The sequence below is a fragment of the Castor canadensis genome, chromosome 1, assembly GCF_047511655.1.
Source record: "Castor canadensis chromosome 1, mCasCan1.hap1v2, whole genome shotgun sequence".
In the NCBI taxonomy this organism is placed as follows: Eukaryota; Metazoa; Chordata; class Mammalia; order Rodentia; family Castoridae; genus Castor; species Castor canadensis.
This window is the reverse complement of record NC_133386.1, coordinates 141,472,840-141,495,216: the sequence shown is the minus strand read 5'-3', so window position 1 is coordinate 141,495,216 and position 22,377 is coordinate 141,472,840. Positions and strand designations below refer to the sequence as shown.

The 22,377-nt window shown below is 34.6% G+C and overlaps 1 protein-coding gene and 2 pseudogenes across 1 annotated transcript; all 3 read left to right on the top strand.

The window, feature by feature from the left end:
• Nucleotides 1-1,179: 1,179 nt before the first annotated feature.
• Nucleotides 1,180-3,250, top strand: LOC109674916 (olfactory receptor 52K1-like; annotated as a pseudogene).
• Nucleotides 3,251-11,970: 8,720 nt separating this feature from the next.
• On the top strand, nt 11,971-12,915 carry LOC109674911 (olfactory receptor 52M1-like). The gene has a single exon (XM_020151773.2). The coding sequence runs from the start codon at nt 11,971-11,973 to the stop codon at nt 12,913-12,915; it is 945 nt and encodes a 314-aa protein (XP_020007362.2).
• Nucleotides 12,916-20,893: 7,978 nt separating this feature from the next.
• Nucleotides 20,894-21,760, top strand: LOC109674915 (olfactory receptor 52D1-like; annotated as a pseudogene).
• Nucleotides 21,761-22,377: the final 617 nt, after the last annotated feature.

Below are 22,377 nucleotides of genomic sequence, written 5' to 3'. Positions count from 1 at the left end.
TAAATTGTATAATTGTCTCAGTAATCATCAGGGTAGGGATTAGACTGATTTTACAGATGAGGAAACAGGACTCTTAGAGTTGACATACTAAGCCCAAAGTCACATATTACTTAAGTGGTGCAGAATATATTTGAATCAACAGAAAAATACTTCATTCCACATTTACTGACTATTTTTATTTGCATTTTATTTTTAATACCTGTCAGTATTCCATGCACTTATGTGTTCAACAAATAGTGTCTGAAGATATGAATAAATAAGATGTTAAGGTTCGTTTTTAAATAATTTAGAACTATTATTGTGGTGACAACTATAAGTTATCTGAGTTAAAAACATAAGGATATCTTTTAATGGTATTTGGTAAGATAGTGGAGAAAAATGACATGCAGTGGGATACATTTCTCTCAGGCTAAAAACAAGAGAATCTCCTAGGGAGAATTGTCATCATGTTGACTGTCTTCTGGTGATAATTTACTCACTCTGGGACCTCATGTTTTTGGTTTTTATGTTTGCTTTGAACATTAATCATGAAGTTTAATTTTATTTCATGAAAAACATCAAGGGTTTTTCATGCATTTTGCTTACAAATGTAAGCTACAGAGTTTGCGCTTTTGTTATCTACCAATGACTATCAAACTGGAAATATTCAACAAAAATGACAACAAAACCCTACATTAAATTCTAGCTGAGAGAGATTTTTATGTATCCATACAACAGATATTTATGTGCCAGGTCCTGTTAGTTTCTGATGAAAAGTAAACAGAAGAGACATTCATGCTTCTGGAGCTTACATTCTTATGGATGTGACCAAGTAACATGCATAATTATGCTAGATATTTAGTGCCATTAAAGAGAAACTAATTAGAAATTTCTATAATATCACACAATATGAGAGTTTGATCTTGTTTGGGGATTCAAGGAGATTCCTTAGAAATGATGTTTAGTTGAATAGTAAATGGGAGTTAACTAGGTGAGGAAAGAAAGAGGTCATGGAAATGAGGCCAGTGATGTTACAGGGAGAGAGAATAGGGTGTATGAACAAGTGCTGATGTGGGCTATTGACATTGAAGCAAGCTAAAGCAATTTGCATAAAATTATAGCTTTAAGTAGCACTGTCTTTTTCTTTTTGAAATTTTCATTAGTGTATATTAATTGTACCAATTGGTCTCATTACCATACATGGATATCATGTAATTTGATCACATTGACTCCCTCTATTCATTTCTTATGTCCACTTTTTTTCAAGTTTAATGGGTTTCATTATTGTGTCTTCATACATGCAAATAATGTACAGCCATCATCTGTACCCTTGCATTACCATCTCCTTTCACCCTACACCTACCCTATTAACTACAATGCCCTTACTGCTCCAGCTTTCTTTGACTTACATTCTCAATGATTCCCTTGTCCCTAATTCTTTGTCTAGAACTCCATAGTCATGCAATTCTCCTCCCACAGCATGACAATAGTGAATTCTGCTGTGCTCTCTCATCACTGTGCTGCCACAGGGATAAACTCTAGGATTTGTTCTCCAGAATATCCAAGTTAAGAAAAACACATTGGCTAATGAAGAGACCAGAATAAATATCAAAGACTGAAGAATAGAGTTATAAGTTGACATCTCTATCCTGAGCTACTCCAGGTCTGATTCCTAACCAGAAATAAAAAGGAACATTTTAAAATCACTGCATCCTTCACACCTACAAATAGGTAATAAGTACAGTAGTTTATGGACATAATTGTGATTATATTATGTAAATTTATTATAAAATGAATACTTCAGCTACTTGGTCTGGGAGTGGGGATAATTCTGGGCAATTTCCTCTGCAACAAGGAGAAACATTCTCAATGATACATTCTTAATAAAGTCATGTCAAGTCCATATTACATTTTCCTGGGTCTCCAATTCCACTTAATATTAAATATTTGCAATCTTCTAGGATTATTTCCTAAATGGCAGGAGATGAGAGGACAATGTTTCCTCATTGCAGGCAGGTGTGCTTATATGAACAAGCAAAAAAGCAGAGTTTTTGCACAAGTAATCCAAATTTAATTTAATGATAAATGGGTTCTCAATTTCTGGGATTGGACTTGGTACCTTGGGATTCTTACTTAGAATATTTAGATACAAATTATTGATTCATAAAAACAGCCTAGGAGATCCATAGTTATTTTATATACAAAGTACAAAGCTGGAATTCTTTCCCCATAAACACGGTGTCATTTTTCTAGAGGAAAGACAGATGTATTTGATGACAAGAGTGGTCTAAAACACCTTAGTAAATAACAAATGAGTAATAATCTTGAAGATTATTAAAGCCTGTATGGGGAGTAGGTAAAGGAAATAAGGAATTTGGGCATGATGTTTGTATGTTTATTTGTGATTTTATGGGGAACTTAGTTTAGTATCTTTTTTCTTCATATTTGTCACTATAGTCATGGGCAATGTCACCATTTTAAGTATCATTCAGTTGGAAAAGTGTCTTCATGAGCCCATGTTTTTCCTCCTGGCCATGCTGTCAGTTGTTGACCTGTGCCTGGTCAGTGTCACTGTGCCCCACATGCTGAGTATCTTCTGGATGAATTCCAAGGAAATCAGTTTTGATGCCTGCATCACAAAAATGTTTTCCACCCCTTCCTTTTATGTCATGGAATCTGAAATCATCCTGGCCATGTCTTTTGACAGATTTGTAGCTATCTGGTTACCTTCTCAGGTACACAACCATCCTTGATAACAACATGCTTGTGAAGATGGCACTAGCTATCCTGACAAGGGCAGTGGCAATGCTGACACTAGCACCTATCCTGGCTTCCAAACCCATATCATTTCTTATTTCTATTGTGCTTACATGGCTGTGGTGATGACAGCCTGTGGAGACATCTCTGGCCACATTGTCTGTAGGCTCATAGTGATTGTGGCATCTGTGGGATTTGATTTGTTTTTTATCAGTCTGCCATATGGACTTATCCTTCAAGCTGTCTTTTACATACCACCTTCAGAGGCTCAGGGAAAAGTTTTCAGCACATGTGGCTCTCATCTTTGTGTCATTTGTCTTATTCTCCTATTATCTTCTCTGTTCTGGCCCAGATTTTAGGCTACCAAATTGCTCCCCATCTATAGTTCCTCATTGATAATCTGTACTTTCTACTATCTCCCATTGACAATCCTTTGATTTATGGGGCATGGACTAAACAAATACATGAGTAAATTTTGTGGTTTCCTCACTGTCATTCTCATTTCAAGTTGTAATTATTCACTGGGTGTGGTGGCAAATACCTATAATTTTGTCCACTACTACAGGCATTCTCTCTTTTGCTTCCTGATTACCATGATGTGATTTAATCTGCCCAACATGCCCTCTCCATCAAAGTGGTGAAACCTCAGAAAGCATAAGCCTAGTTTTTATTTTAAGTTATTTTCTCAGGTACTTTGTCATAGCAAAGAACACTCTGAATAGCACAGAAAATTGGTTCTGAAAAGTGGTGTCCTGGCAATGAATACCTGATAATGTGGTTCAGAAGCCTTTTGAACTGGTTTGTGGAAGGAATTTGGAAAAGTTTATGAATACAGACTAGAGAAGCACTAGAATGGCTAACTCAAACTTAATAAGTAATTCTGGTGGGAGCTCAGAAGACCAGAATGCTAATAAGAATGTCTATGCTCATGAGGTTTCAGATGACAAGGATTATCTTTAGAATTGTATTAGAGGCCATTCATGTTACATTGTGGTAAAGATTGTGTACATTTTGTCATTTTCCAGAGACTTTGTGGGAGGCTTACCTTAAAGGTGAATGACTAATTTGGCAGAGGATTTTCAAGGCAGCCAAACTTTCAACTATGCCATGCATGTTCTTGTCTGCTTTAATCCAGGTTTACGGTGAGAGTTTGAACTAAAACACAGAACAGAAAGACTAGAAAAACTTGAAATTTGATCAGAAAAGCACATGAATGTTGGAAGGCATGGTTTCTATGGAGACTACCCCCAATTAAAAAGAAGCCAAGAACTTTCTATCAGTACAGTAGGAAAAATGCTTGGAGGGCATCTCAAGAATTGGCCAGATTCTATCCATTATATACTCAAGGGTTTTAAAGAATAAAGTTATTTGAAGACTTTTCCTTGAGCAGAGAGCACCACTGAGGTATCCTGCTCAAGTAAGGTAGCTTATGAAAGTATTTCCCTAGGTTTAGCCACCTTAGTATTTACAGGTCACCATAGCTGTGACCTGTAAACAACAGATCTTGGCACCATCTATGTGATTCTTGTTTTACAGGTTTGCAGAATGCAAGAATTACTGGCTCATAGAAGTTTATGCTCACATTTCAAAGGAAAGCCTATAGGCTAGTCAATTCTGATTCTGTGGTAGAATCAGAATACCTGTAGGCAACCCCTAAAAGGTTAGTTAATACATGAAGCTGTTAGAGTGCAGGTGAAGATGCAGTGGATACTCCAGACAATTAGTAATGCCAGGAATGTGGAATGTTGAATTTGTAAAGCAGCAGGCTATAAACAGAACCAGACTGAAACAAAGGCCACAAAGATATAGGAATCAGTGCTTGCCCTAAGGGTTTTGGTCTTACTTTGACCCAATCCCTCCTTTCTATGCTACCATTCCTCCCTTTTGAAATGGGAATGTTCATTTTGTGCCATTGTGTTTTGGGAGTGTATGAACTTATTTTCTGATTTTATAGAAACTCATAGTTAAGAGCTTATAGTAAATCTGAGAGGAGACTTTGAAGTTGGACTTTTGATCAGTGCTAGAACTATTAAGACAGTGGGAACTCTTGGAGATGAACTTAATGAATTTTGAAATTTATGACGTGGACATGAGCCTTTTGAGGGTCAGGAGCAGAATGTTATATAATGAGGTGTCTGGGTTATCAAGTTGACAGTGGATGAGACTTGTGATGGTTAGTCTTCATTGTCAACTTAATAGGATAGAGATTGGAAGATTAGTGGAGTACACACACATAGTACATTAGTCAAACCTTTTGTTGCTGTGACAGATATAAGACAAGCAACTTAAAGGGACGAAATATTTATTTTTACTGATGTTTTCAAAGATTTCAGTAAATTACCAACTGATTCTGTTGGTTCTGAGATGTCATAAAGCAGAATATCATGGCAAAAGTTCCTGGCAACACTAAAAGCTCACTCACCTTTTGTCAGCCATGAAGCAAACAGAGACAGAAAGGTGCCAAGGCAGGATAAACCCTTCAAAGACATACCCTCAGGGACCGACCTCTTCCAGCCAGGCCCTATGTTCTAAGTTCACATCAACTCCCAATAATACTATCAAATTTTGAATTCATGAATGGATTAAACCATTGATAAACTTAAAGCACTTATGATCCAATTACCTCTTAATGATATCCATCAGCTCAGGACAAAGTCTTCAACACATGAGTCTTTCAGAGTATACTTCACATTCAAACCATGACAGTCTGCCACTAGCCTCCAAAGATTAATGACCATCTCATAATGGAAAAATACATTTACTCCATCTCCATGAGTATCAAATTTTTAACATTGTTCGTAAGTTAGAGTACAAAGTCTCCTCTGAGACTCATGGCAAACTCTTAGTTGTGAGTCCCTGTATCACTCAAAAAGTCAAGTTACATATTTTACAATGGGATAGAAAAAATATTTCCATTTCAAACAGGAAGAATGGTCTCATATAATGGAAGGATGGGACCAAAACAAGACTGAAAGCCAGAAGGACAAACATTAAATCCTGTAGCTCCTTGTCTAATATCTGGACCACATGGTGGAAGAATGTGAGTTCTAAAGGGCTAGAGAAGCCCTGTCCATACAGCCTTGTCAGTAACAGCCCACATGGCTTATTTCTTGGACTGGCTCTGCTTGCTCCTACAGTTTTCCTTGGCACATGGCATAACACTCCTGGAATTTCCAACTTCCTGGGTTATCCATTGCATCTTCAGCTTTACTCTTACAACTTCATACCTCACCCTCTCAAAGGACAGCCACAGGGATCCTGACCCTGTCTTACATTGCCTGCCCTCCAAGCTTTTGTTTGAAATCTGGGAGGAAACCACCATGACTCTATAACCCTTTCATTTTGCATGTTTGCAAAACCAGTACCATGTGAATTATTCCAAGATCTGCTGCAAGTGGGCCCCCTTAGACCAAAGCTGCAATGGCCTCTGAGCCCCCTTAGACCAAAGTTGCAATGGCCTCTGAGTGCTTGTGAGGCTGAAATAGTGAAATTAATCCAGGTAAACACCTTCCTAGGTAGCCCTATTAAAATAGTGTGCCCTGGTAGTGCTCTTTTTTCAAGGAAATCCCTTGAAATGAGTACACGTGTTATATCTTGGAACCTGTAATGGGTGGGGTCTGGCCAACTGCTGAGATGCCCTCTAGAAATCTTTCCCAATGTCCCAGTGCAAATAAACTCACTTCCTTTTTGTTTCACTTTACAAAACAATGTATTTCATTACTCTATTTTGTACATACATATAGACATACAAAATGTACTTTGATCATATTTACCCCCCACCCTCTCTTGTCCCCCTCCACATTCCCACTGGTTACCCCCCACCAAATACACATTCAGACATATACTTAACACAGAATGTATGCTATATTACATCAATAAGTATGCAACACCACTATTAAACTCAGTTTTCATCAACAGTTTTTAGAGACACAAATTTGTTCAAATAAACTGACAACTCATCTCAGATTGTAAATACCACATGCTCTTATTCAGTTTTTAGGACTTGTCTTATACAGACTTCCTTCTTCCATGTTTTCTTGTACTAATCTTATTTTTTCTTTGAGTTGAAACTGTTCTCCTTTTCAATGAAATCCAATGGCATCCATTCCTTCCTCAATCATGACCCATAACACACAATATAAAATTGTTTCTTTGCATGATCATCTTTTACACTAAAATGAGAGGGTTTTTTTATTCTTGTTCACATAAAATCTAGAATTTCCGTGGTATATGAGTTCAATAAATATTGTTGAATAGTTAAGTCTCATTTTAAATAGCTTCTTTCATAAATTGAGATCATGTTGTAAGGAATAGATTTGCACAGTCATCTCATCCTAAAATAAAAAATTGAAGAATGAAAATGGAGCAGATAAGAGGGGAAGTAAGAAAGAAAAGAGGGGGGAGTAGAGGGCAGAGAAGGAAGAAAAAGCATTTTCCAAATGACTTTTCACTCTACTTCTTAAGAAGTTAAAACCTAAATAGTATTCTAAGCATCAAGTACTACATTACTCCTTTCTATGGCCTGCCAAAGGCGCAGCCTTTTCCTTGAAAGGCAAATCTTTATTATATACTCATATTTCTAGTGTACAATTTTATTTTATCATACCTGATTTGACATATGTCTTTGTTAGGATGGAATATACTTGCATATTTAAAATTTTAACAAAGACAATAAAATGTAATGTTTAAGACCACTGCCTTTCAATCCATACTGTTTAATCCCCTAAACTATCACTTACCAACTTTCTTGATCTTTATCAAGACATCTTTCTGTGACTCAATTTCTGGAATGGTAAATAGAGATAGTGATAGGAAATAATTTTGACACTTTAAAATTTACTCTCTAATTTTTCATAATAAAAGCAAAGAATACTGTAATGTCAGAATAATATTGCCTATCAAATGCCACTCAACAACTTAAAGATGATAGAAAAATATTAAAAGTCCTACATGTGGTTTGGTTCAATTGGTTAATTTACCATGATCTTAGCAAGGTCTAAAATTAGAAAACAATTATCAGTATCAGTATTAAACTTAGAATCCATAAGGGAAATGGGAAAGAACTTGATCAATTTGCATTAATTCTGATGATAAAGGATATGGTTTGCCATTGAATATTGAATATAGAAAGAAAAAGACTCAACAAAGAGGTGAATATGCCAGTTAGAAAAGCTGGACTGATGAGATCTCAGAATCATTTTCATAACTGTTTATACAGAGTCCACACAGGTCTAAGTGGAAAGTGATGCCTCTGGCTCATGATCCAACTCTCATCTGCCATTATCCTGAGTATAAATTTTAGTTAATATTGAAGAATTTTCTTAAATTATTTTTAAATCAATGAAACATATTCTAGAATAGGAAGGAACTATCAATCACGTAATAGTTGAGAGAACTTCTAAACCGAAAAAGATTCATTCAGTGAAGGTCAACTGAACTACTATGCTACAGTATGACAAGGCTTATATGAAGTATGTGGAAAATGTGATTTATATATGTTGGAAAGTGGACATTTGAAAATGGACACAAAATGAATTAACATATGCATTTGGCAAATAATAATTTCACATCTGAGAATGTAGTAAAATCTGTCATAGGTGAGGTGTACTCAAAGAGAACACAAATGTTTAAGGACAAATAGTAAAGCAATATTTGGAACAAAATGAATAATTGAAAGAGTGGCACATTTGGAGAATGCTGCACAAATCAAAATATACATCAGAATCATTAGGACCATGAGATGGTATGAATGTTCTTAGGCTCATTGATAGTTGGGGTTTATTAAAGGATGATTTCTCAATAAAAAAATGTGAAACTTTTATTTGAGTCTGATTTTTTATATTTTTCTGATACCTTCAACAAATATGTTCTATATCAAATGAGCCAGCAGTCCTTGGGGATACAAGGTCTTTGTGAATTAACTTGAAAGTTAGTGTGTATAATTATTCTGACCAAAAGTAACTTAAGTATTATACTTTAAGAAAAGGACCCTTATCCCAGAGGACTGATGATTGCCCCACTACATAAAACCCTTAATCAGGTGGAATATGGAGTCAGCTATAACCCAGGCTCATGTTAGCTGAGCTTGTTTTGCATCTGCTCCTTATAGAAGGTGGCTTTCTGAAGAACTGTGGACTTTGAAACTGGACAAGTGAAGGCAGAGATACTGGATAGGAAAAAAAAGAGAAAAAGTGTACATTCAAGTATCTCTGCATTTATAAAATTATGAGATCTTCTAAAAGGTAATACCCACTCTATGAACATGAGTAGTAAAGTCAAGGATAAAGATCATAGACATATACTAAATGTGCTTCCTCCCTTAGTTGATATAACTATACTTGCCTATAGATTAGCAAAGTATAGTGTCATAAAATTTCAAATAGAATTACAACAGCATTAAAGCTTTTTGACCAGGACAGGCCATGGGATCAGAAAGACCTGTGAACAGAGAACATAAAATATTGGCCTATTCAGCATTACAGTTTAGTCAACCATGCTAACTCTCTTAGTAGGAAAAATATTTAAGAATAAGGTAGAAAATTCTCTAATTGATTGAGGTAGTCAGTTGGGCAGGACCAGCCTATAACCAACATTTTCTCTCTACTTCCTTTCTTTCAAAACAACCAAGATCACTACATTTTTTTCAGTTACATTAACTACTATTTTTAAAACAAGAAGAAAGGATTTTGAATGTTTTCACCATAAATAATTCAGAATATTTGAGAAGATAAATATATTTACCCTGATTTAAACATTATGCATTTTACATATGTATCAAAACATCATATAGTCGTCCCACTTATATATACAAGCTTTATATGTGTCAGTTTAAAAAATCAATCTAAAAATTTCAGAAACATTATTATTGCTATAGTTAATTTTCAAACTAGTAAATCTGAAAGATATAAGAAAGAATAAAAAATATGGAAAGAATTCTATGTTGACACTTTTCATGACATAAAGATTCTTCCTGAGTGGATATTCAAAAAGAAAATGTTGCTATTTCCCTCTTAATCAATTCCCCACCCCTACGTTGATTTCTGCTCTAAAATCTAGAGAGGTTAAGGGTACCGAGGAAAAGAGAGCTATATAGGTCCTCTCTGAAGTCGTAAGTTAGCTTTAAAAAATTCATGAAGGCAAAAAAGAATTGTGAATAGCTTTTGGTTGGTGTAATAAATGTTGACATGTTTTGATTTATTCAGTTTTCCCATTAACCTTTCATTTTGCCCACGGTACAGTTTAGAAAATTGAAGAATGAGACAAAGTTTGCAAATATAGGGAAAGTTAAACTTTATTGTGGAGATAAATACACTTAATAAATGAGGATAGAGAGAATCAATGTTATGAAGAAAAAGGAAAAGTAAGATCAGAACTGATAGCATTAGCGGTAAAATCCAATGAATATTAAGGTTTATTGAACTTTGTATCTTCTAGGCAAAATATCGTAATAATTGAAATAAATTATGTGAACAGTCATTTTACAAAGCCCTTGTCTGACAGAGAATACTTCCACATGAACCTGAGAATATATTAAATCAGACACCTAAGCTGTTTATGTTGCCTACATGTGCCACCTAATACTTCAATACATATACATTCTCCATCTTATGAGAAACTTGGCCAGACTTTATAAGTTATGATAGGATACATGAGACTCATTACTTGAAATTTCATTATCATTGAATTAAACCTATGCTATTAATTAATCAATACTAAGCATGTTGTTACAGGAATATAAAGAATCCTGTATTGCCTTATTTCAAAATAGGAATTCAATTGCTTTAATATACATGTAGAATACCTACTACAAAACCAGAAAGCAATACTGATTAAATTCAAGGTGTGAAAAGTAATCAAGGCTTAAAAATAAAAGCCTAAGAAGAAATGAAAAATCAGTGTCACATATAGTAATACAAGCACATTTATCTGATTGAAGCATAAAATCTAAGTCTCAAGCAATTGCTTAAAATCATCTTGAGAAATCCGAACTTATGTAGAAAGGTAGAGCTATATATAATATATATCATATATATAACATATATCTGTGGCAGGAAATACTTTATTTGTCATAGTGAAACAACATGTTCTGTTCAGACATAAAGAGTCATGTTAGAATTCTTGTGTCTCAGCCACTCTTTCTGTGACTCGTTTACGTGACCTACATGCTGGGATTCTATTTTCTAGATTGGAAAAAACAATATTAGCTTGCATAGCCTTTCCAACTAAAAATTAATATATAAAGTGATTCTACACAATAGCTTTTTTCATTTTGGGATTTAATAAGTATTACTTTCCTTCTTTACTACATATAGAAATGATGTTACCTGAGATCATATTAATAGTACAAATACCAAAAATTGTTCCCAGGACATTGATCTCTGTTTTGACTAATATGTTCATATACAGATATTAAAGTTAGGAGGCACAGGGAATGTTGAGCAATATACAAAAGAATCAACATAGAAAATTAGAATATCTGAAAATTGTGCTTAAAATAAGTAGGAATATGAATTGAGATTGTTTCATTTACAAAAAGAGGAGTTGTGATAGAAAAGTATCTGTTATCCTTTAGTTTTGGAGAGACTGCCATGCAGAAAACATATTAAATCTTAGAATTCCAGGTCAAATGACAAATATGGCTTCAAGATTTCTAAGGACATAATTGTGAAGATGTTAGGAAAAACAAAGATGCAATTGACTGTCTGTAAAATGAAAAACCTGACCTGTGGGTATTCAGATAAAACAATGACTCAAAGATGACTTTACAAAGGAAATTGAAATAGATGGAATCTAATCTTTTTCTTTTAATAAAATTTGATGTTTCTGAATAAGACAATTATCTTATGATTCAAATAAATTGTGAATTGAGAAACCACAATTACATTTGTTTTATTTTAGATGGTGATTAACAAAACTTATGTTTTAAACAAATGTATGAGATTCATAAATTGATTTGAAGTTGGTACTTTAAGTATGGGTGCATAGATTTGCCTAGTGATATGAAGTTTTAGTTGTTGTCTACTTTAAATTATAAACTTGAAAGCTTTCTAATGTGATATTTTCTTTTTGTTTTTTTTCTAAATTAGGAATTATAATCTTGAAGGTTTTCTAACTGAAGTTTTGGGAGATTCCAGATTCATTGTTCACTTATTTTCAAATTGGATTGTAATGACCTAACAGATAATTTTTGTCCAAATAGGAGAACTCCTTCCATAAAGACAGCAGGCACCAAGCATGGGACCAGCCAATGAATCTCGAGTGTCTCCGAACGCCTTCTGGCTGATGGGCATCCCAGGACTAGAGCACCTGCACGTCTGGATTGGGATTCCTTTCTGCTCCATGTACGCAGTGGCTGTGGTGGGGAATGTGACCATCCTGGCAGTGGTGAGAGCAGAGCGAAGCCTCCACGAGCCCATGTTCCTCTTTCTGTGCATGCTCTCAGTCACAGACCTGGTCCTCTCCTCATCTACACTGCCACGCATGCTCTGTCTCTTCTGGCTTGGAGCCCATGACATTGCCTTTGATGCTTGCCTGGCTCAAATGTTCTTCATCCACAGCTTTACTGCCATGGAATCGGGTTTCTTCTTGGCCATGGCTATTGACCGTTATGTGGCCATCTGTGACCCACTGCGCCATGCCACGATACTCACCCACAGTCGCGTTGTCGAAATGGGTGCTGCAGTGGTACTCCGAGGTGTAGCCTTCTTTTCCCCACATCCCATCCTGCTCAAGCAGCTGCCCTACTGCAGGACTCCAGTCATTGCTCACACCTACTGTGAGTTCATGGCCGTGGTGAAGCTGGCGTGTACAGACACAGGAGCTACTAAGCGTTATAGCCTTGTTGCAGCCTTTGGCATGGGTTCCTGTGATTGCTTTTTCATTGCATTCTCCTATATTCTGATCCTCCGTGCAGTCTTCCATCTTCCTTCACAAGAAGCTAGTCTTAAGGCTCTAGGAACCTGCGGTTCCCATGTCTGTGTCATTTTTGTGTTCTATTCTACTGCTGGTTTTACCTTCCTGACCCACCGCTTTGGGCACAGTGTGGCTCCTCACATTCATATCTTCATTGCCAATGTGTACCTTCTAGTTCCACCCTTTCTTAACCCCATCGTTTATGGCGTTAGGACCAAGAAAATTCGAGACCATGCACTTAGTATTCTACAAGTAAAGTTGTCCTGATAGTTCTGAAATTGTTTGGAGAAATAGTAAAAGAATAGAAAGAGTAAAAGGCAAGTAATTAGACCATTTTTCATAACTGAAATTAATATTTCCCAATGAAGTCAAAAATTCGATTTCTATTCGGAAAAATGATTATATATAATACATAACATCTAATTACAATGAAATTAGTCAGTGTAACATATTTTTTGTGTGCACCTGAATTTTATTGAGCTTACTTGGAAATTGATGAAAAACAAATGAATCTCTTCTGTTCCTTACTGCTCCCAACCTATGCTGTAACTGGGGATAATAGCTTACTTTTAAATAATAAGTGATTCCAAAATGAAAGAAACTCATGAATTTTTAAAAATTACCCATGAGGAATGTGTAATTGGAAAATTAAGAATCATAGTCAACACAAGAGGCAATGTATCTTATTTATTAGTTTTGAATACATCAAAAATTTGCATGTACTTGTAAGAATTGGCAGACATATTCTCAAACAGTAATATTGCTTATAGAATATTTTCTCTCCACCAAGAATAACTTGTACCTGCTGTTAGTTTTTACCTGAGCTATTATATAGACCTTTGTTTTGAGAGTGTCCAAAAGCAAAGCAATTTATGTCTAGCAATACATTATCTTCAACATAACTTTATTAGTATATAGTAATATACTAATATACAGGAGTTTTGTTATGATATACACATATATGCACATAAATGTGTTTTAATCAAATTCATCTGTCTACATTACTGTTTTTTAAGTTTTCAGTGAGCTTCATTATGCTATCTTCATAGCATACATATATCTGTATATGTATATATATATATATATATATATATATATATAATATACTTCTGTCATATTCAGTTCCCTTCACCCTTTCCTTTCCCCCTTCATCTGCTCTCTGGTTCATGTTCACCCCAAACAGTACAGTCTTGTGAGGATTGCCTGAACTCATTGAGGTGTGCTAAACTTGATTCAGATATCTTGGTCTTCAGTTATTACAAGTAATAGTCTTTTAAAAGGAGGCATTCTATCACTATAAATAAGTAGTTTTTACATGTTTGTATGATTGTGATATATAGGAAATACTGAAAACAAAATTACTAAAAATAATTTTATGGAAAAACTCCTAAAAATTATAACTCTTTCCTTTGGTACTTGGCTCATACAAGATGCAAATTACTCCAGAGACAATAAATTCACACTGAATTTTGCATTATACTAATTTACAATTTGTTAAGTATTCATTGCACATTCTTTCTTCTTTGGTTTCTATTAAGTGGGGCAGTTCTTATAACTAGATATCTGGGCTTTCTTTCTATATTTTTCTTCATTAAACTCTATTAAATACCATTGTTCAGGCTTTTATCTTCCACTAGGATGACTTTAACTGTTTCCATTTGCTTTTCAAGATATTAGATTTTTTTCCCTTGGTGATATTGTGTATTAACTTCAGGGACTCATTTTGCTAGGCAAGCACTATATAAGCTATTACACTTTAATTACTATGTATGGTACAATCTAAGCATTGTGATCATTGTTCACTTTCTAAAAATGACATACACTGATGCTATATCTACACAAGCACACACATGTATACTTTCATATATATTAAAACAGAAGACTTGATCATGTTAGATTCATGGAAGATTCAGATAGCAATGCAAAGCATTATGAATGAATTCGTCATTTCTGTTATTTTTCCTCTGTATTCTTTGCAATAATTTTCCTAATCATGAACACTCACAACTGCATTCAAGCCATAATACTCTTTATATCTTCCTTCACTTGTTAAGAATACTCCTATCTTCTCCATTCTTTCTTATATGAGAAGAACTAATAGTTCTTCAAGATCCAAGCCCTCATTAAAGTTCTCCACATTATTGATAGATTACATTACCTCTTTACGTTATACTGATGAAATAACTATTGCTATTGCAAAAATAGTCTTGATACATTATAGTTAATTCTTAATGTGCCTTCTTAACAAAGTAAACACTTTGCAAAGCTAGAGATTAGATGAACAGTCTGTGTTCCTTATTCATTTCTCATTACCTGTGCGTGCTCAGGCAAGTTGCAGAAAGGAATTAGGGATTGTGTTGCAATCAATAAAATTTGAAGTATATAATTTCCTCCATGTGAATGCTTTCTAAAGGAATGAATAAACTCAGATGTTTCAATTCATTTGTATGTTTTTTAGAACTCCTACTTGGGTGGTGATTGCATAAAGCATATGAATTAAAAAACAGATGGATATCTTTTAACTACATTTGGAGAGTAGAGAAGAATGACCTGACATTAGAGATAGACCTCTTGCAAGCTAAAGGCAAAAGAATCCCATGGGAAATGTAGACCATTGGAAATTTGTCATTATGTTGGAAGATTCCTGAAAATGATTTTCCACTTCTGGATCCTCAAGATGTATTTTCTTTTCTTAACTTCTGCCATTATTAATTATAAAGTCTAATTCTATATCCCAACACATATAAAGACTGTTTATATATTGGGTTTGGAAATATAAGCTATGGAGTTAACACAGGTTAAGTACCAATGGCGATCAAAATGAAAATATGCAACATCAAAAGCAACAAATCTAAGACATGAAAACCCTTCCATTATATTCTAGCTAAGAAAGATTATATAAAGTTTTATATATATATATATATATATATATATATATATTCATATAACAAATATTTACTTGCTATGCTTTGTTAGATTCTAATAAAAAAGTGAGTAGAGAGACATCTGTCTTTCAGGGGGCTTACTTTGTGGGGGGGTGGCAGATTATAATCCAGGGATCCCTGGATGCATTACTCTATTAGATATTAAGTGGTACTAAGAAAACTTAGATGGGTGACTCAAGCCTATAATTCTAGCTGGTTGAGAGATGGAGATCTGGAGGATGGCAGTTTGAGGCCGACCTGAGCAAAAAGTTTTCACGACCCCATCGCAACTAATGGCTAGATGTTATGGCACATCTGTCATCCTAGCTATGCAAGGAGGAACAAATAAGAAGATCATGATTCAGGGTTAACTAGACATAAAAAGTGAGACCCTATCTCTTAAATGATCAATGAAAAACAAGTTGGCTCAGTGGCTGAAGTGATAGAGTACCTGCCTATCAAGTATAAGGCCTTGAGTTCAACCCCTAGTACCAAAAAAAAATATTTCTGCATTTATGTTCATCAACAAAATTAGTCTATAGCTTCCTTCTTACTTGTGTCCTTATCCAGTTCTTTTCTTTCTTTCTTTCTTTATTTTGTGGTACTGGGGCTTGAACTCAGGGCCTTCACCTTGAGCCACTCCACCAGCCCTACTTTTGCATAGGGTTTTTCTAGATAGGGTCTCATAGAACTGTTTGCCTGGGCTGTCTTCAAACAGATCCTGCTGAATTCTGCCTCCTGAGAGCTAGGATTGCAGTGCCCAGCCCTTTTCCAGTTCAATACTGGCATCACAGAATTAATGTGGAAGTATTCCATTCCTTTCTATTACATGGAAAAGTTTGAGGCACATTGGTGTAATTTCCTCTGTAAATTTTTGGTAGAATTTGGCCATGAGTCTGCCTTGAGTTTTCTTTGTTGAAAGACTATTACTACTTCAATCTCATTCTCATTGTAGGTTGATTCAATTGATCATAGACTCTACGTTCAATTCTGTTAGCTTTAGGAACCTATTCATTTATTCATTTCTTTTAGATTTTCTAGACTATTGAAATATATGTCCTCAAAATATTTCCTAGGAATCCTCTGAGTTTCATGTGTAATTGTGCTATCACCTTTCTCATCTCTAATTTTATTGATTTGATCTTCTCTGTTTTTCTTTTGGATAGTTTTGGTAAAGACTTCCCAATCATTTTTATTTTTGCAAATAATCCATTCTTTGTTTCATTGATAATTTTATTCTTTTAGAATCAGTTTTGTTCATTTCTGCCCCAATTTTTATTATTTCTTTTCATCTCTTACTTTGTGTTTGGCTTGCTCATGTTTTTGGAAACTTTGAGGGTTGTGATTAGATGTTGATTTGAGTTTTGTCTTAACATTTAATGAAGATACACACATCTGTAAACGTTCCTCTTAACACTGCCTTTGCTGTTTTCCAAAAGTTTTATTTGGCAAGTTTTGTTTTCAGGTTCATTTCATTCTAGGAATTTTGTTATTTACCTTATTTCTTCAGTGAGATACTGATCATTCAAAAGTTAATTATTCTCAAAAGACCAAAAATCATATGTTCTCCCTCATATGTGGACATTAGATCAAGGGCAAACACAACAAGGGGATTGGACTATGAGCACATGATAAAAGCGAGAGCACACAAGGGAGGGGTGAGGATAGGTAAGACACCTAAAAAACTAGCTAGCATTTGTTGCCCTTAATGCAGAGAAACTAAAGCAGATACCTTAAAGCAACTGAGGCCAATAGGAAAAGGGGACCAGGAACTAGAGAAAAGGTTAGATCAAAAAGAATTAACCTAGAAGGTAACACCCACGCACAGGAAATCAATGTGAGTCAATGCCCTGTATAGCTATCCTTATCTCAACCAGCAAAACCCCTTGTTCCCTCCTATTATTGCTTATACTCTCTCTACAACAAAATTAGAGATAAGGGCAAAATAGTTTCTGCTGGGTATTGAGGGGGGGGAGCGGGAGGGGGTGGAGTGGGTGGTAAGGGAGGGGGTGGGGGCAGGGGGGAGAAATGAACCAAGCCTTGTATGCACATATGAATAATAAAAGAAAAATGAAAAAAAAAAGTTAATTATTTAGTCTCCATATGTTTTAATTTTTTTATAGTTTCACTTTTTATTGTTTTTGTTTTTACTCCATTGTGGTCTGATAAAATACAGGTTATTTCAATTTTCCTGTATTTGTTGATATTTGCTTTATGTCCTAAAATATGATCTATTCCTGAAAAAATTCCATGAGCTGCTAAAGAGAATGTTTGTTCTGTGTAAGTTGGGTAGAATATTTTATAGATGCTTGTGTAGTCCATTTCACCTATAATGTCATTTCATTGTGAAGTTTCTTTGTTGGAAACTTCAACAAAGATTTTGGCCTGGATAACATCTATTGGTGAGTGTGGAATACTGAAGCAAATCACTATTATTATTCTGGGGGGTATATGTGTCTTTTTTTGATCCAGTTTTGTGAAATTGTGTGTGCCAATGTTCTCTGTGTGTTTGCTTACAACTTTTTATCATCATGATATATTGTGCTTTTTAACATGAAGTGACTTTCTATCTCTTCTGATTAATTTTATCTTGAAGTCTGTTTTGTTAGATATAAGGATAAACTGTCCTGCTTGCTTTCAGGTCCCATTTGCTCAAAACATCTTTTTTCTTTTCTTCTTCTTTAGGCCTATTTTTTTCTTCACCAGTGAAATGTGTTTCTTGTACGCAACAAATGATCAGCTCCTGTTTTATAATTCAGTCCACCAATCTATGTCTGATGATATTACTGAAATGTATGTAATAATTCCTGTCATTTTGTTGTATAATTTTTATGCTTTCCCTATCCTAATGTTACTGCCACATGGAGAATTTTCAACTACAGTGTTCCTGATGTGTGATTATTCAGTTTCTGCCTGAAAACTCCAACAGATACTCAGCTTCTGGTTTCACAGAGCTATTTTGGGTTTTTGTGGGGGGGGGTTGTTTTTTTTTTGTTTTTGTTTTTTTTTTCCTATAGAAGGATCTCTTTGTGATCAGGACCTTCTTCCTATGTACCAAAAGGTACATTTTTAACTTTTAGACCCTTTCTTTGCCCAGATATCTAGATACAGCAATACTAAATATTTTCCTTAAATTGCACAATGTATAAGAAAATATTGGAGGTCACAATTAATAAGATCATGAAATATTTCTGCTTGTAGTATCAAGACTTTTATTAACCTTATTGAATTATTTCAAATAGCCAGTAAACAAATCACAGTTAATATTACTTTATTTATGTCTCACTTAAACTTTGCATTTCAGAGAAAAGCAATAAAATTTGCCTGTCTAGAACACCAAATCCTTTAAGAAATTATGCTAGGAAAATGCATGTAGTATCTGCTATTGTGATTCAGTGGTAGAGTTGACGCTTAGTACAAGTTTTGCCTTATGTGTCTCTTGTAATTTTTGACAGGAGAAAATGAATCTGAAAATGAAAATGAATTCTATGGTCAAGTCACATAGAATGAGTGCAGGGCTGTGATTATACTCTAGATGAGGGTGATTCTAAAGAATTTCCTATTTTCATTATACTAATTTCCCTTCAAGGAGAAATACCTATCATTAAGCTATGATTTGCCTTTTACCAAATGCAGTTGAAATATGAAATGTTCATATGTGTAAATAATACAGTAGCATTTACTATGCAAAACTACTTTGTACTCTCACATATTTAGACTGGATTGCTTAGCAAAACTCCATTTATACTTTGTGTATTCTAAGTCTAATGTTACTTTTTAAATTTTTGTCTTAGAGTTGTAGTTTATAGCTAAAATAAAAATATAAGTATTTACAGAAACTTAAAAACAACTTATTAACATTAAAAATAATTAGAGGGCATACTAAATTAGGGCACAAGAATAAACTGATACAGATAAGTAAAAAGACTAATCATCAATTAATTTATCAATTAAAGGAAGATAATAAGACACAATGTTAGTAGTAAAGTTGTGTTATGAGCCAAATTTAACACTTTATTTTAAGCTTTAATAGTTCTTTTTTGCATTTTCTATGATATTTAAAAATATCTTACAGTTGCAATGTTTTTAACAAAATCTAATGTCCAAATACTGTTAATGTTGTGAAATTTAATTACACTATATTATTTTTAAAAGTGTAATTTCTGTATTCTTGTTCTTGTCTTATTCTTGTTAAGTAAGCACTATACCTCTTGATCCATACATTCCTTGTTTTTATTTTTATTTTTAAATGGGATCTCCCTAACTTTGCCACTGACCTCAAATTCATGATCCTCCAGCATCTGTCTCCCAAACACCTAGGACTGCAAGCTGTTTATATTCTTATTTTTGTATTTATTATTTTTTCTGTGACTTCCATTTTTAATATATTATACTCTTTAAGGATTTCATGAAATGACTTGTAAATTTGTAAATATCTTTATTGAAGAAGCTATAGAGTTTGAAATGTTTAACAAATACAATAAAGCCACATATCTATAGAAATATTTGTGACCATTAACACAGAAGCTATGCTCCCTATTCTATAGACAACAACCGAACATTTATACAGAAAATCATTAGTTTTCTTTGTCAATTATCTTCTGCCAAACCTTTTTTAATGAATAATGAAACTAAATGAAAATTATTAACTTTTGAGACATTTTTACATTTCACATTTGTCATCCAAAACTTCTGTTATTCCAACCAGAGTAACCACAATATTTTCCATAGAAAATATCAAGAGATTTGCAAGAACACTGTCTAAATCAACAATTTGTAGCTAAATGATCCAAGGAAGAATCAAAAGCACCAATCTCCATCCCAGAATACAATAACCAAGATCTGAGTAAAATCATCATCCATGTCTTGAATGAATGCTCTACTTTCTGAGCTTTATGTATTCATACACAGTGCCTGAAACATTAAAAATATTGTCCTGTTAAAAATATTTTCCTAATATCTAAGAAATAATCATAGAGATTTGCAAATACTAAATACTAAAAGCAATTAGAGCATTAGGATAATTTTTTTAAAACTTGGTATGTCTTTACTGAGAATTTATCACTGAGAATGCTGTTTCATGTTGCAGAAGAAATTGCCCTGACCCCCACCCCAAACTGAAGTATTCATGTGAACATTAATTTATACAATTACTATTATTACTAATTGCTGAATTTAACAGCTTTCGGAAGGTTGAACAATGCAGTGACTTTAAAATGTCCTTTTTTTCTGTCAAGGAATCAGACCTTGAGGATTTCAGGTTAAGGACGTCCTCTTTCAACAACTCCATTCCTTTTCACTTGACATTTGTCACTGTAGTCATGGAAAATGTCACCAACTTAAGTATCATTTGGATGGAGAAGTGTCTTCATGAGTCCATGTTTCTCCTCCTGGCCAAGCTGTCAGTTGTTGACCCATACCTGAGTGTCACTGTGCCCCACATGCTGGGAATCTTCTGGATGAATGCCGAGGAAATCAGTTTCAATGCCTGCCTCACACAGATGTTTTTTATCTCTTCCTTTTATGTCATGGTGTCTGGGATCATCTTGACCATGGCTTTTGACAGATTTGTGGCTATCTGGTACTCTCTGAGGTACACAACCATCCTTAATAACAGCAAGCTTGTAGGGGTGGCACTAGCTATCCTGGCAAGGGCAGTGGCAGTGCTGACTCCAGCATCCATCCTAGTTAAAAGAATGGAAAGCTTCCAAACTCACACTATTTCTTTTTCCTAAATGTATGTACGTGACTCTGGTGATGATAGCCTGTGGGACATCTCTGGCCACATTGTCTATGGGCTCATGGTCATTGTGGCATCTGTGGGATTCAACTTGTTTTTCATTACTGTCATATGGATTTATCCTTCAAGCTGTCTTTCACATACCATCTTGGGAAGCTCGGGGCAAGGCTCTCAGTACATGTGATTCTCATCTTTGTGTCATTTGTCTGTTTTATTCTCCTGTTGTCTTTTCTGTCCTGGCCCAGGTTTTAGGCTACCATATAGCTCCCCATCTACAGATCATCACTGACAGTCTGTACTTTCTGGTACCTCCCATGGCCAATCCCTGATTTATAAAGTATGGATCAAACATATGCAGGAGTGAATGCTGGGGATCGTTCAGTGTCAGAGACAGATGACAATTTTGGTGGAAGAAGACCTGGAGATGTGGGATTGGAAGTCATGTTAGCCTGGTGGTAGAATTCTTTCCATGTCTGAGGCTTCCTGGTGAAAGGATTAACCTGTACAAGAGAGGGACTTGGTACCAGAGCATGTTCTTCCCATTGTTATGTAGCTGTAAGATTATTAGAAAAAGAATCCTCCCCATTTGCTTATGTATGTAATAATGGGAATATTTTATTATTCATCTAATGACCCTGTTTCACATATATTTAAGATAAAATATTCAAAAGAGGCACAATTATAATTTATCTGTCTAGTGTCAAGATACGGGCAAAAATAATTATCGCATTCTTAGGGGATTTAAATTTTCTCTCTCATATTTACTTTTAGCTATGTAAACCAACCCAGAATAACATATCACAGAAAATAGTCTTAATTGAATAGTTATGAAATTATATAAATGAGCACAGTAAGAATTAATGAACTCCCTTTCTCTGTATAATGGGCTGTAAAAGGGAAACAAAGTCATCTTCAGTAATATATAGTACATTGGACCTGAGAAGTAGGAATATTACAAATAGAAAAAAAAGCACTTTTCCTCTGGACTCTTTTTCCTCTCATCTTTCTGATTTCATATATTTTTGTACCTTTAAGATAAATAAATCCAGCTCCTGAAGTATGAAA

Excerpts from the sequence above, each read along its gene's own strand:
- LOC109674911 (XM_020151773.2), top strand. The coding sequence starts at position 11,971 with ATGGGACCAGCCAATGAATCTCGAGTGTCTCCGAACGCCTTCTGGCTG.